The sequence below is a fragment of the Nelumbo nucifera genome, chromosome 1 (assembly GCF_055504915.1).
Source record: "Nelumbo nucifera cultivar China Antique chromosome 1, China Antique-T2T, whole genome shotgun sequence".
NCBI classification, from domain to species: domain Eukaryota; kingdom Viridiplantae; phylum Streptophyta; class Magnoliopsida; order Proteales; family Nelumbonaceae; genus Nelumbo; species Nelumbo nucifera.
In genome coordinates, this window is record NC_142649.1 from 77232151 (window position 1) to 77247770 (window position 15620).

General features: G+C 41.8%; 2 protein-coding genes across 3 annotated transcripts; one reads left to right on the plus strand and one right to left on the minus strand.

The window, feature by feature from the left end:
• Positions 1-733: 733 nt before the first annotated feature.
• LOC104605716 (putative GPI-anchored protein At4g28100) lies at positions 734-3707 on the minus strand. Of its 2 annotated transcripts, XM_010270587.3 has the most exons (3): positions 2757-3707; positions 1942-2666; positions 734-1353 (listed from the first exon to the last, which is right to left on the minus strand). In XM_010270587.3, exons 2-3 carry the CDS (start codon positions 2554-2556, stop codon positions 997-999), a joined length of 972 nt encoding a protein of 323 aa, XP_010268889.1. In that variant the 5' UTR covers positions 2557-2666; positions 2757-3707; the 3' UTR covers positions 734-996. The 2 variants fall into 2 exon arrangements, with proteins under 2 accessions (XP_010268889.1, XP_010268888.1); XM_010270586.3 differs by having other exon boundaries at positions 1942-3706.
• A 9475-nt stretch (positions 3708-13182) lies between these two features.
• Positions 13183-13866, plus strand: LOC148803461 (uncharacterized). Its single transcript, XM_088896057.1, has one exon. The coding sequence runs from the start codon at positions 13183-13185 to the stop codon at positions 13864-13866; it is 684 nt and encodes a 227-aa protein (XP_088752183.1).
• The last annotated feature ends 1754 nt before the right edge of the window (positions 13867-15620 follow it).

The window sequence follows — 15620 nt, forward strand, 5'->3', positions numbered from 1 at the left end:
AGAAAACCGCGACCATTTTAGAACAGCCGGCCCCATAAAACAAGGACATGATCCCGTTTATGTGGCTACTGTGTCCCTGTTTTGTTTGTTGGTGGATGATGGCAAGAAAGAAATGCTGAAACTCATGGCTGCAGCAGATGCAAATTAGGTCTCCATCCACGAGCGCCCAAGCAGGACATGGCAACAGACATTCAACCGTAATTCTCTCACTAAACATGTGATCATCCGCCAATTCATGCATTTATTTAATCCCCTTGTTATCGTTAAGACTAACCAACATCCTTATGCTCTCAGGTCTGTCTCAAAAGGAAAACCAACCCTATAAAACCACTTGCCAAAATTAATAATCCAAATTACAACTCCCAAGTCCTGACACCACCAAAAGCAAAAAAGCTAAATTATTCAGCCCAAACAAACAAGCTCCACCTCATGATCCAGTCAAGAAGAGTAGCTGGATTCCTTATTTTACCCACATACGCCTTTATAGTATTGCAATTATATATGGTAAGTTAAGCTCATCGAATTCAGAATCCAGGTAAACAAAACCCAGAGAGACAAACATTTTTCGAAGGAGATGCAGAGCAGATCTGCGACTGTGACTCTGCAAAGTTCGTATAGACCTCACATCAACAAAATATTACAGCAGGCTCAGCAAACAAACAATGGAGATGGACGAGAAGCTGAATAACACTGTCAAGTCGCTGCACTGTGCAAAAGGTCATAGATAGAGAGATATACAAAGCCTATAAGCAGTACCTTTTTTCTTTTCTTTTATAGTGTTGAACAGTAAGATAAGAAAGATAAAGCTAAAATGACAGACCGGGTGACTGATGACTCACACACACGCTAGATGTCAAAAATAGATCTGAAAACGAGCTGCCTGTAATATACAGTGGGTAGCAAAAAGACGAAAAGGGCCCCCATTACCATGTCCCCGGTTGTCTTGTAGCTTCACGTGACCGACAGAATTTGCAGAGAGAAAGAGAATGCTGATTTTTACACGACGAAGGCCAACGCCAAGGAACTGACCGCCAGGGCTACGAGAGACAGAGCCGGTAACCGTACGATATGACGATCAAGAACAACAGCAGTAGCCGGAGAAGAATCCAGTCTCCCGAACTGGAGGGAATCAACGGCCAACGGCATGTTCTCCTGATCTGGACTGCACGTTGACTGGTGTGGAGGGTGCGCACTGTACAGGATCGCACGTAGCACCGCTGACACCGTTGGGATATACGCCGTTTTGTTCCTCGCCAGTAGCCACGTCAGCCCCATCAGTTGGCAATCCCTACCGAGCATCTTGCTCACTCGGTCGCTGTTTTCTCCCGTTCCGTTCTTCCCATCTCCCTTGAGCTGGAATTGTACGATTTGCACGCAACAAACAAAAGAAATACACAAAGGGCATTCTCGTCATTATACATCATATGCTCTACGCCTCTACACAGAAAGTCGGAAACAGCTACCTTATAGCAGTGGTGACAGCGCACGTTAGCAATGGGAATTGGAAACTACAGAAGAATGGCAAAACATCATCCATGAAACCTGGTTGCCATTCTTTCAAATAATAGCAAATGCTTTCTTTCCATGCGTCATTTTCGACGGGTTACCGGAACCACTTCCATTTGTTCTCTAAAAAGGTGAGAGTCACTCTCATGTTTTACGAAACCACGAAAAAAGAACCGCTACCAGATAACATTCTGTCGGAATTACCCTTAAATTCGTCAAAGTTTTACTTTAGTAAATAGAATATTTTAAATTGAGTGGAAATATCACGCCAACCCTATCACTCTATCAATCCATTCGTCTATTCAAGAAAGCGCAAGTCATCCCTCGCCTTGTCAACCAAATCGCCATTTTCGTAAATTTGTTAGATAATTTTGAGTTAAAACGAAAGATGTTTTCCTAAAGCTATGCTTGGAAGATAAAGAATTAAGAATTCACCTTTTCGAGGGCGCCGAGGCACTTAGTGCAGCCGGCATATGACGAATTCCGGCAATTCTGTTCCAAATTCTTTACGGCAGCCGTCGGTGTCGCGTTCCGGTAGGAAGTAACGTTAAACGCGGCGGGGCAGCTCAGTGAGCTGATCTGATGGAGCCGAATTCCACAGAAACAAAGAATCGCGTCGCACGTTGAATTCGGCTGAGGAATGTGAATGTTACGATTCTGGAAAGAGCTCTGGAGTGAGTTAACGCACTTCTGTGAATCGTCGGGCATCATTGGACCATCTGATGAAGTCGGCGCGGCCGCCGAAACCTGAAGTGCTGACCTAGCATGCGCTGCGAAGAGCCAAGCTGCGAGAACCGGACAACAGCGGCTACGGTCAAGGTTGTGACCGCATGCTTCACTGACACCGCCGAAGAGCTCGTCAGAGAGGTCAAGATGGCATATCTGCGCTTGTGTTTGGACGGGAAAGGCGGGAACAGTGTTTGTTGTGGAGAAGTCACCGGGTTTCAGAGGTTGCTGGGAATCCGACGGGGTTACAGCGGTGGATTCAGAAAGAAGAGAAGTTAGAACGACAAAACAGGTAAGCGCGGATGAAAATGAGAAGAATTCCATTGCAAATCGTTTGTAATGGATTTCCCAAGTTCAGAGGTTTTCTTAATATATGCCTTGTGAATCCCTCAATATGATTCTAGAGCCACCAGATTTCTCTGCCTTTGCACTAGCTATAGTACCGGAAACCAGAGACGAGCCACCTCAGTAATGCACTTGATATAAAAATGTATAGAAAGGAAACATAAAAGCAGAAAAACTACTTGGAAATCGGAGAGAAGCACGGCTGATGATACAGTAGAATCTACTTTGATAGAAAATCTTTACGAGATTCCACGAGGAAGACGCTTTTCGCAGTGAAAAAAACTTTTCTTCTCTAGTCTCAGTAGGAGTATCGCTTTCGCTTTAGGCCTAGGCAAGGAACCGGATATTCAAGAGAGATTCAAGAGAAATCCGTTGCTCTGCAAGTCGGTTCAGCTCCTCTTGCTTCAAGGAATCTTTACGAAGAACACTTCACAAGAAAATCCAAAAGCTCGAAAAAGAGGAGAGAACACTTCGCAGGAACCTCTCTCCTAACTCTCTCGAAAGAGACAGAGAGACCATCAATCACACCAAGATCGGGGGTCTGGATAAATCCAGGCTCTTGAAAAGGAAACAGTAACAAGCGATGGAGAAACTGCAATGTTGTTTTAATACTATTTTCAAATTGTTGAAGAAAAAAAAAATATGAGCAGGTGATAAAATAAAGTAGAATAAAAAGAGAACAGGTAAATCGTGCAGTGTGGAACTGGAAAGAGAAAGAATCCGAAAAGGAAAAAAAAATAAAAAAATAAAAAGAGAAAAGAAAATATATATTGGATGGAAAGGCTGTCTGAGGTTTTTGTCTGCTTGTGGTGTCTTTTTACTTTTCATTTCTTCTGGTTCCGGTGACTGGTGAGTGCCTTTCCGTTTTGGAATTTCTGAGGCCAGAAAAATTTTTTACAATCACCACCTCAGTAAGACGGGTTAGCGCCGTTAGCCCGTTACACACTCTCTAGCCTCTATTCACCGGCCTACACTCTACAACTCCACAGCCCAAACGTCGAGATTCTCGAGTAGTCACGGATAACGCGCCGTCCGATTCAATGAAGGGAAAAGGGCTCATCGCGGCACTGAGGCATGACGGTATCTTTTCATCTGTTTTTCCTTATGGGATTAGGGAAAAAGTAAAAATTATAAAAACCTCCTTGAAGTTTTTATTATTTTTGATATCTCAGGCCATTTGTATTTCTACTCAGGCTATTTGTAAACTGTGTCATCTGTATTGACTCCGATCTCATCATCATCGTCCTTGATGACTATTTTTTATTGGGTTTCCTTTTGAAAAAGAAAGTAAATTTGAAATTGGTAAAATGTAAATTTGATATTTTAAAAGGTTGCGCTATGATAACAAAAATATATGATATCTAGTATTTATCAAAATGTCTTCGTGTATTCACCAAAATGTCATTTTTCTGGTTATGATCATTTTTATATTGATATTTACATAATTGGGTTTTGATTTATCTGTGCATTATTATTGGGAGATAAGCTTTCTCCAGAGGTTGAGTATTATTTATTCATTGTTCGCTGATGTAGTGACTAATGGCACCTATTTGTTAATAAACAGTTTTTAAGTATTTTTTTTAATTTTGAAGATAAATCAAGTATAAATATTTATTTAATAAACAAAAGATATACTCAATTTATACTTAATCATTCAACTAGTATTATAAAATAATCATCCGATTAGATAGTATTCATCAAAATTCACCAAAGGATTTGATTGGTCAAAACTCTTCAAATATCATGTCTTTTTAGCAATATAGATTCTTGTGAGCAAGCCAGTCAGTCGCCTGATCAACTTCTCTAAAAAATGTTGATACTAAAGACCAAGGTTCAAAATATCGATACATCCATACCGATGTATCAAGTGAATCGATACAGCTTTTGACACTTTTTTTTTATTTTTTTATTCACAACTAGTTCAGGGGAACTGGTTTAGACCTCCTCTACGCCCTGAACTAGTCAAACCCCCTATACATCCATAGTAGGGGCATATCGAAAGGGTCCCAAAACGATATACATTGGTCGATATGGATCAATACGTACGATACTTTGAATCTTAGGTCAGTGCTTTCGACCAATACAACCACTGTGCCGCACTTCACCGTCTCCGAGTCATTATTGCAGAAAAAGGCTTTGGGAGGTTCCACAATTGATTGATATGTCTGTAGTTTGTTGGGAAAAATTCTTTCGTTGGATGGGGATCAAAATAAGATTTATGACGCTACATGTACGTGTTGGATCTAGAATACCTGAATTCAAGGTTGGTAGCACCACTCACGGTGACGGTGCCCTCGTGCTTTTGCCTTCATTCCTTTTTGCATCAATTGATGGTTTATTCATTGTGGGTCACCGTCCTCTAAAAGCTGAGAAGCAAGAAAAAAAGTCAATATAAATAATAAGTTGCACAAGATTTTGACGGTTTGGATCCGCTTCCGGAGGTAATCTATATTCTTTTCTCAAAGAAGGTAAATTCTATTATCAAAAAACAAAAAAAAAAAAATTCAAGTTTCATTTTATTTGATGAACAAATTATTTCCCTCCACCAAATTAGACGATCAACGGCTTTCCTACCCAAACAACTAGCAATAGCAATGGTATCATTGCCGCCGCATCTGCATCATCATGCGTCATTGCGTTGTAAGCAATTCTGCATGTCAAGCCGTTGGGATGGTGGGGGTATTTGGGATGCGCTAACCCCGTTTTGTAGTATAATTGGATAAAAAATAAATAAATAAGATTAATCAACGTTCAAAATATCGATTTATTCTTAGTAGAGGCGTATAGTGCAGTATCGGTAGTTTATTTTTAGTTTTCTTTTTTTTTTTTTTTTAATTCGATTCATAGGAATTGGTTTAAGGTCTGTCCACCCCTTGAATGGGTCAAAACCCCAATACACCCTCTGTAGGGGCATATCTATCGGGAAGCTCATGATAAAGCAATAGTAGAATGCTATTTTGATGGTTTTTTGTCACTTAAAGTCAGAATATCAGATTACAATTTGTATTCTTTGATATGGTTTTTCTTTGGGTAAACTAAGGAATCCTTACTATGGGGTCAATGACAATTAAACCTATTTATGAGCCAGGTATTCAGATTTTAGGCAACCCACACGAGTTTTGGGCCCAAAACACTAGGCCTAATTTTTTATGAGTTATGTTTTAGCCTTTTCAAAAAAGTTCGATTTGATAATATTTTATAACATAAAAATATTATCTTATATTTTTCCAATATTTTTGGGTTTTGAGGTAATTTAATATAAATAAATTAGTTATATTGTTGAGTTGAAAACAATAATCTTCTTGCCCAATTTCTAGGCGGAGCTTCAGGCTTGGGCTCGGGCTCAAGATCTAGGCTTGATAGTTGGGTTGGGTTTAGGCTCAAACTTGAATTTGTTCTATTAATATAGAGACAAAGCCCTACTTGATAATATTTTACATAAGGGCAAAATTGTTGTTGTAGTCTTCTTCATCTAATTTTCCTACATAAATTAGGTTGAAGCGAAAATCTGGTACGTGTCTTACATCCTTGAGAACCAATTTACAACTTGCATTAGTCTCTATTTGTACATCACCTAACCCCACAATTTTTTATATATAGCTGTTACCCATTTTTACTATACCAAAATCACCTAATTTGTAAGTAGTAAAGAGTTCTTTGTGTGGAGTAGCATGGTATGAGGCACCAGTGTCAATAATCCAAACTATGTTTTGGCATGTAAGGCTAAAACAAAACTCTTCACAACATGCAAAAATCATAACCTCACCATTTGAAACAACTGTAGTCGTCTCTTTTCCTTCTATCTTTTCACATTTTTCTTTCTTTTTTGTCACTTTTTAATTTTTTTTGCATTCTCTCTTGAAGTGTCTCGGTTTATTACAATAATGGAAAGTGATATCTTTTCTTGATTTGGATTTACCTCTAGACTTGTCACGGTTGTATGAACCTCGGCTTTGACTTCAACCCCGACTTTCTGTAAGAAACACATCTGATTTACTAATGTTCAATGATTTCCTTCTAATTTCTTCATTGAGCAAACTGCTTCTTACCATACTCATTGTGACTTTTTCTTCGGGTGTAGAGTTGCTAAGAGACACCACAAGCGTCTCCCAACTTTTCGACAATAAACTCAGTAATAGTAAGGTTTGGAGTTCATCATTTCACACCATTTTCATTGAAGCCAATTGATTTACAACATCTTGCATTTAGTTCAAGTATTCGGTAATGAACAAACCCTCCTTGTACTTCAAGTTTATGAGCTTTCTTATTAAGAAAGCCTTATTGCTAGTGGTTTTCTTCTCATACAACTCTTCCAATTTGTTCCAAAAAGGAATGGTTGAAGTTTCATTTGCCACAAGATGATAAATACTATCATCCAACCATTGTCAGATGCATGGAACGCCTTTCAAGACAAGAATTTCCCATTGGTCACTTGACATATCCTTGGGCTTGCCTTGTTCACCTTTCAATGGTGCATACAAGTTTTCGGAGAGCAACCTATCTTTCATCTTTGATTTCCAAAGAGACCAATTGCTTTCATTCAATGAAATCATCCTAACCGAATTTCCTTCAATGATTTGCACAATAACCAAGCTCTGATACCACTTTATTAGGATTAATCCCTATATTTTCCTTGTGCAAATAAGAGATATCTTAACCAACAAATAGTAAATATGTAGTAATGAATCAAACAATCAAACACAAAACAAGCAACAATAGTAGAAACCAAAATTTATGTGAAAAACCCCTCAATGTAAGGGTAAAAGCCACGGGACTGAAATCCAAATCATCTACTATCAACAATAGTAATGGGATACAATGTTTTTCTATCTAGTCACAACTAGATAATAAACATCAAAAAAGTTCTTGGATTCCAACAACAGAAAACATCAATAAAATAGATAGGTAATAGAAAATCTCTCACCAAAGGTGGAAGCAAAAGAATGGAAGCAAGAAGATATGCTAAAAACGGACTTGTCTTCTTCGTTTAAGCCCTTGTAAATCTCTTTCTTCTTTCCAAACCCTTCTTTTCAAAACCCATTTTTCTGTTCTCTATATTTGCTAAAGAGCTATTAAAGTTGAGAGAGTGGAGAGTGAGCTCTCTCCAATTCGTTGGCTAGCCAAAAGACGTATTGGCTTACAAGACAAGCCAAAGAATACAAAAGACCCTTTTACTTGATTTTCCCTTTTTGTCCTTTTCACTTTTACTCCATTTTGTCTTTATTATTTGTGGGTCCCACTTCATGTGGAGGACAACCCAACATGAAGACCCCCTATGCGCTTGATTAGGTACATCTATTTCTAGAGTTAAGAAGCACATCATCAATGAGAGTAGCTTAGGTCGAGTCATTAGTGTTATGCATGTTTCTCTCACTGGTGACACCATCGCCCAAGTCAGTGCTCGATGTAGGGCTCTCAATCAAGTTGCCGATTTGACCAACAAGGTCAATCTAGTGTTTTTCTACTAGAGAGAGATTGCTAATGATGTTAATGTTTTATTTTGAAAGTTTGGAAGAGAATAATGGGTAAAATAGTCTTTTTCATCTTTCCATTAACAGACGTTAATGGCAAGGAGGATTTAGTCAATTAGCTAACCCATAAGGGTAGTTTAAGAAATTTGCCCTTATATAATACAAATAATATTTTATAATTTTTTTCTTTGTTCCTCTTTTATTTTTTCAAACCATATATAGTGATATCTTTCATTATTTTTGAGCTTTAAGGTCATCTAATATAATTAGATCAATTATGTTGTTGAGTAAAAAATTCTTCTTGACAATTTCTAAGCCAAGCTTCAGGCTCATGATCAAGGTCTAAGCTTAATTATTGGGCCAGGATTGGGCTTGGGCCTATTAATATAGACCCCCTTAACTTTCATCTGTAATAAAGGCCCATCTTAACTTTCACTTTGAGACAATATACCCCTGCGCATTAAGAAAACATTAAATTACCCAAAAAACCCCTCACACCTCTATCACTTCTCACTAGAAAACATTTTTGTCATCTCACCAGTGAAGAAGCTCGTCGTCACTAGAGAAGGAAAAATCTTTGACAAGAAAATTTTCCTTCACATATGTTACATTGTCACTAGAGAAGAAAAATTGAACCAAAACATATTTCTTTATCATTGTTCGCGAAGAATGAACTGAAGCTTGTTGCTATGCCTCTCGATCACGTCCGCAAAAAATACATACAACTAAACAATACCATGGGTTCTAAGATCAAGAATAAATCAACAAAATAGTTAAGAGTTTATCCTTATATTCTCCAAAAGCTAGGGTTAAGGGTTCTAAAAATATGAGGCAAAAATTAAGAACAAAACATGGATGAATCGTAATCTGAAATTTAGAAAACTTCTAGTTCCGGCAGGACCGACCTGTACGTCCAGTAGTCGCTTCAGGCCTCGATCCAAATTGATAGTCACGAACAACCAAATGAGAAATCCTTCAAAGTTAACTAATGGAACCTTAACGAAGGGGGTATCTTGTTGCAAAATGAAAGTTAAGGGGTCTTTGTCGCAAATGAAAGTTCAAGGTGGTAATTGTCACTGACCGCATAGTAGAAGAGGTCCCTATAATTTACGTTTCTTTTAGTTTATTGGCTTTGCATCAAGATATATGCTAAACTTACTTAGTAGGTTAGTGGGGTTAGGGTAATAGGCAAACCCACTAAGGTTGTGTTTGGTATCATTGTTGTTTTTACCTGAAACTTTTCTAGGAACAACCTCCCACACATGCATTTTTAAGGTGTGCCTGTTTCAACAATAAACAACATCAATTAATGGACATGTGCTGATTTGTATTGATAAACCCAAAATGTTTCAAATTGAAACAAAAATGGTACCAAACAAAACCTAAGAAGGGATGGTAATCGAATAGGTTATGAGAGGGTTTTGTAAAATCTAGACCGTCTCCACCCCCTCAAACCTCCCAAACTGTGCTCGACCTAAAACCCACCATGGATTGAACTTTTTAGAATCCAGAACCCTCCTTAGACATGAAAAATTCAAAGACCTCACCAACCCCTACCCTCCTTGCATCTGAGGATGGGACTCGTTGAATCTAGAACCCACATCTAATTTTCTACTGTTTCCTATTATATATAAGCAGCCAACAAGCAAAATAACATGAACAAATATCAAATTTTCCAATTATTTGATTGAAACATGTAAAAAACACATAAGTTATCAAGTATTCTTTACATAAGATTCAAAACATTATTAAATTCAACACATAATATATAATATCCAGACTAAGATGGGTATTATGGATTGGGGCAAATCGGACAGTGTAGAGTTTAGCCTAATATCATACCCTACCCATACTTGTAGGTTTGTAATTTGTATAATCCTAAAAACTGTCCCCACCTCAAAACCCGTTTTTCAAACACACAAAAAAGAAAAGCTATTCCATTGAGGCAAGCAGGGCAGATACCCACTACGTAGGGTTAAAATTGCCATCTGTAGTGACAATTGACCATTTATACTACATGGCAATTTCTTTTGCAATTTGAAAAGACAATTAATTGGCAAATACTCACAATTCATAGCAAGATACAAACCATCAGCAAGATATAAAACCAACAACCAATAATAGAACAAACTATTGATCATGCAAAAAAGAAAACTAAGCATTGGGAGAGAGAACCAATGAGCTTATGCCAAAGTGTAGAAAGCCAAGAAACACTAAAAAGGAGAAGCAACAGTCTCCAATAGAGGTAATTACAACAAGCAAGACTTCCGAATCACAACCATAAATCCAAAGCCTAGTCCATGTGGTGTTTAAGAGAGAATAATAGTGCCAAGGCAAACCCCATCCTTGGAACTAAGGGCTTGTTTACATCTCAGTAAGTCATTTATCTAGGTAAATGCATTTATCTACCTGGATAAGTGCATTTGCCAATGTTTTTTTATTCTCAAAGTAAAGTTGTATAATGATTATTTTATCCAAAAAAAAAAGTGACATTATTGAATGAACAATTTTGTCCCATCATATATTAATAATTTTCATTGTAGATGGGCAAATGATTTACCCAAGTCTGTATTACTTGCCTGGATAAATGAGCCGCTCAAGAATAATCTTTTCTACAGATCCCACTAATCTTGAAATATGAACGTGGATTCATTTCCCTCACTTCCGGGAAAATGAATGAGGCCTAAATTTCAACATTTCAACCATTAATTTTGAAGAGTAGGAATTGGCTAGAGGTATTGGGACATGAGCATTAAAGCCATAAAAAGTGCAAATCAATTCCCATACACCAAGCCATTCAAACGCATAACTCCTCTATTAACCTCCCCAACATCCGAAATGCAAGGAAGCAATAGGACGCCATAAATAGTATCAGCACCCAAGATATGAAACATGTCAATTGTTTTGGAACGCAGTGTGAATTTCATTCGCACTGGTGTATATGTATGGAAGTACAAATAGGCTGTATAAATTATGTTTGCTCTTGTTTCAGATTTTGACTGTCTTCATTGTTCGAAGCAAAATAGGAAGTAAAATAAAGTCACTTTGATTTTATATGGAAGAGAATGGAGATAGGATGGAGGTGGGTTATTTGAAAGGGTGAGGTCCCATCTCAAATGAGAAAGAATTGAGGTATGAAGAAATTATGTATCAGTTTTTGCTTTGCAAAATTTGCACTATTAAAGAAGAGGTTTTCTTTCCTTTCCCTTCATTTTCTTTCCAATCAAATACAGTCTTAATGGCTTAGGGGATGTTTGGAAGCATGGCCGTTTTTTCTAAAAAACGGTGTCACATTGGATCCACGAAGGCGATTCCATAAACACCCACATACATGATTGTTTGGTTCAAGCGTTTTTTGAAAAATGCTGAAAAACCGGCATGCATCATAAATCGAGACCCAACCATTGCAAGAAACATCAAATTTGGCATTCCATGCATCAGTAAACTGTTGCCCCCAATAGTTGACTGATATGGTGGATTATGAGTATCCTATGTAGCGTTAACTTTTCAGATGAATTGTCACTAGTGGGAATGTTCCGGTGCTTCTTGGCCCACTGGAACAATCTAACCGAATGAGTGGTAGGGTTTTACCTTGTTATGAGCACCCGCACCACACGACAGCAGCAGAGGCAGCACCGTGCACACGACCGGCACCGCACGGCAGCGGCACCATGAGCCGCGCGCACGCACTGCGCGGCAGCGGCACCACGCGCAGCGCAGACCGCGCACACGCACCGCGCGGCAGCGGCACCACGATCCGCGCGCATGCACCCGACAGCAGCAACAGAGCAGGGCCCACACGACAGCTCATAGGGGTGGGCCCACCCTTATCTGGACACGTCAAGAGAACTCGCAAAGGATTCAGTTTTCCAATCAAGAAAAGAGTGAGGAGAGTTCGGGTGGTCTCACGAACAAATCACCCCCTCAGTTTGCCACCATAGGGTCAACTCGCAAAGGGAAGGGCAAGGGAAGGCAAGGAGTTTCCCCCACAAACCGCCCCGTGACGAGATCCTACGCCCGGCCCATAACATTCTGGTATCAGAGCCAAGCGTCATGGGCGACATGGAGCAACTATCATCCAAGGTTCACGAGCTAGAACACTGTCTCGTGGAAAATCACGTAGAGGTAAGAGTAGTTAAAGAGGACGTCACGGAACTTCGGCGTCAACTGGAGTTATACTTCTCCACCAGGGAAAGGAGCCCTGAAGGGGCAGCCACCAACAACATCCGCCACCCAGATCGGGCAGAGGGCTCCGGTGAACGACAGAACAACACCCCGACAGCGTAGTCATACCCAAATACAGTCGTTTGGAGTTCCCCTCATACAACGGCAGCGGTGACCCACTTGGATGGCTATACTACTGTGAGCAATTCTTCTGTAATCAGCGCACGAAAGAGAAGGACAAGGTCAGCCTGGCAGCATTCCACTTGACCAATGAAGCACAGCTTTGGTTCTACCGAGTGGAGCAGGAAGAACCAGGCCTTAGTTGGGACCAGTTCAAGTCGTATTGCCTCCTTCGGTTCGGACCCCCATTAACAAGCAACCCCTTGGGGGAGCTCATTAACCTCAAGCAGACCGGGACCGTCGCGGAGTATCAGCGGCAGTTTCAGACCCTTCTCGCCAGAGCCTCTTCAGTTCGGCCAAACCAGCAGGTGGATATGTTCACAGCCGGCCTATCTGAACCTCTGAGAGTTGATGTGGAGATGCAGAGCCCACCCAACTTGGTCACAACAATGAATCTGGCCCGAGCTTTTGAGCGCAAGCTGCAGATCTGCCGGGGGCCGTCTAGCATGGGACGTCCCGCAACGACTTGGACGAACCCAAGGTCTACTGCAGGAGGGTAGTCGATGGCTGCCAACAGGGAACAACGCCCTTTCAACACTACCCGATCTGCAACTAGCATGGGTAGCAGCATGACAGCACCTCCCATCAGACGCTTATCCAGGGTCGAGATGGCCGAGCGCCGAGCCAAGGGCCAATGCTTCAACTATGACGAGTTGTACTCATCAGCCACCGTTGCAAGCGGTTATTCTGCCTTCTGGTAGACGAGCTGGAGGAGGAAGAAGAGGAACAGGCGGCACTAGAACCCGAGATCTCCCTCCATGCCATCACTGGAATCCAAAACTCCCAAACCATGCAGTTGCAGGCCCAGGTGGCAGGAAAACAAGTACGGATTCTGGTTGACTCAGAGAGCACCCACAACTTCATCAGCAAGCAGGCTGCACTCCAACTGAAGCTACCAATGGAAGACAGACCGCGGCTCCAGGTGGCTGTAGCAAATGGGGAGAGAGTTCACAGTCCAGGGATCTGTCGAAGCGTCCAAATCCAGGTGGATTCTAAACCATTCTTCACAGATCTATTTGTGCTGACCCTAGACGAGTTCGACATAGTGTTGGGAATTAAGTGGCTCATCACCCTCGGCCCTATCCTATGGGATTTCAATGCCTTGACCATGACGTTTGACTTACATGGGAAACAGGTCACCTGGAAAGGGACCAAGATGAGAGCAAGAAAACCACAGGTGCATACTCTCCATGGCAACACCTTGCACATTGCAGAGATGGAGAGGCTTCTTGCCGATTTTTCAGACGTGTTCTCAAAGCCCAAGGGCCTTCCACCTGGCCAGTTGTGTGACCACCAGATTTCCTTAATACCAGGGGCAGGACCCGTTGTCGTGAGGCCATACCGCTTCCCGCACCTACAGAAGGACGAGATAGAGAGGCAGTGTACAGAGATGCTGGAACAGGGAATCATACACCCCAGCCGCTTTCCATTCTCTTCACCAGTCTTGTTGGTGCCAAAGCAAGACGACACCTAGAGATTTTGTGTGGACTACAAGGAGCTCAACAATAGAACCATCAAGGACAAGTTCCCGATTCCGGTGGTAGACGAATTGCTAGATGAGCTCCACGGGTCTCAGTACTTTTCTAAGCTGGATCTCAGGTCAGGCTACTTTCAGGTCCGAATGGCCCCTAAAGATGTGGAGAAAACAGCCTTCCGAACACATCACGACCACTTTGAATTCCTGGTCATGCCTTTTGGTCTCACCAATGCCCCATCTACATTTCAGGCCCTGATGAACGAGTTATTTCGGCCCCACCTCTGCAGGTTCGTCCTAGTATTTTTCGACGACATCTTAATTTACAGTACGTCGTGGGTGGAGCATGTTTGTCACCTAAGGACAGTTCTGGAGCTGCTACGACAGCACAAGCTCTTCCTAAAACGAACCAAGTGCTCCTTCGGAGAGCCACAGGTCCTTTACCTAGGCCATATAGTCAGCAGGGAAGGAGTCTCGATAGATAATTCCAAGATTCAAGCCATTCGGGAATGGCCCAAGCCTCAGACCATTAGGGCTCTCCACGGGTTCTTGGGGCTCACGGGATACTACCGCAAAGTTTGTAAGGGACTATGGACTCCTGACGGCCCCATTAACCAAGATGTTGAAGAAGAATGCATTTCAATGGGATGAAGCAGCTAACATCGCCTTCACAAACCTAAGGGATGCACTCTCCACTACCCCCGTGCTGCAACTACCAAACTTTGACCAAGAATTTATGGTAGAGTGTGATGCGTCTGGCATAGGCATCGGCGTAGTGCTACAACAGCAAGAGCACCTCATAGCCTTCTTCAGCCGCAAACTAGCAGATCGACACCTCAAGCTACTAGCCTACGAGCGTGAATTGATCGGACTGGCCAAGGCCGTCCAGCACTGGAGGCCGTATTTGTGGGGCAGACCCTTCGTTGTCAAGATAGATCACTACAGCCTCAAGTACATTCTAGAGCAGCGGCTTACTACTCCACCCCAATAGCACTGGGCAAGCAAACTGCTAGGGTTTGACTTCTGCGTAGACCACAAGGCGGGAGCCTCTAACCGGGCCGCTGATGCGCTGTCCAGGCATGAAGAGGACACGACACACCTCTGTGCGGTCTCCCAGCCCCGCGTGACCCTACTGGAGGACCTAAGGAGCGTGTTGCCCCAATCACCAACATGGAGAGACCTGGTGCAAGAATTGCGGTTGGGCACGACCAAACCAAACTAGACCATCCACGAGGGACTTGTGCTGTACAAAGGAATGGTATATCTCCCAACAGATTGTCCATTGATTCCAGCCATCCTTGCCAGCATCCATAACGCCACCCATGAAGGGGTTCAGAAAACGTTACACCGCATCCATGCAGATTTTCATTGGCATGGTATGCGAGGCTCGGTTAGGGATTTCATCCAGAACTGCTCCATATGTCAGCAACAAAAGTGGGAGAACTTACACCCAACAGGACTCCTACAGCCTCTTTCACTCCCAACGCAGATCTAGGCCGACATCTCTATGGACTTCGTTGAAGGCTTGCCTAAAGTCGGTGGGAAATCCATCTTATTCGTAGTGGTGGACCGCTTCTCCAAATATGCTCATTTCATTCCATTGTTCCACCCCTACAGCGTAGTTTCTGTGGCCCACACCTTTTTCACACATATCTTCCGCCTACATGGGCTGCCCGAGTCCATCGTCAGTGACAGAGATACAGTCTTCACCAGCACCTTCTGGAAGGAGCTATTCAGATTACAGGGCACGACCC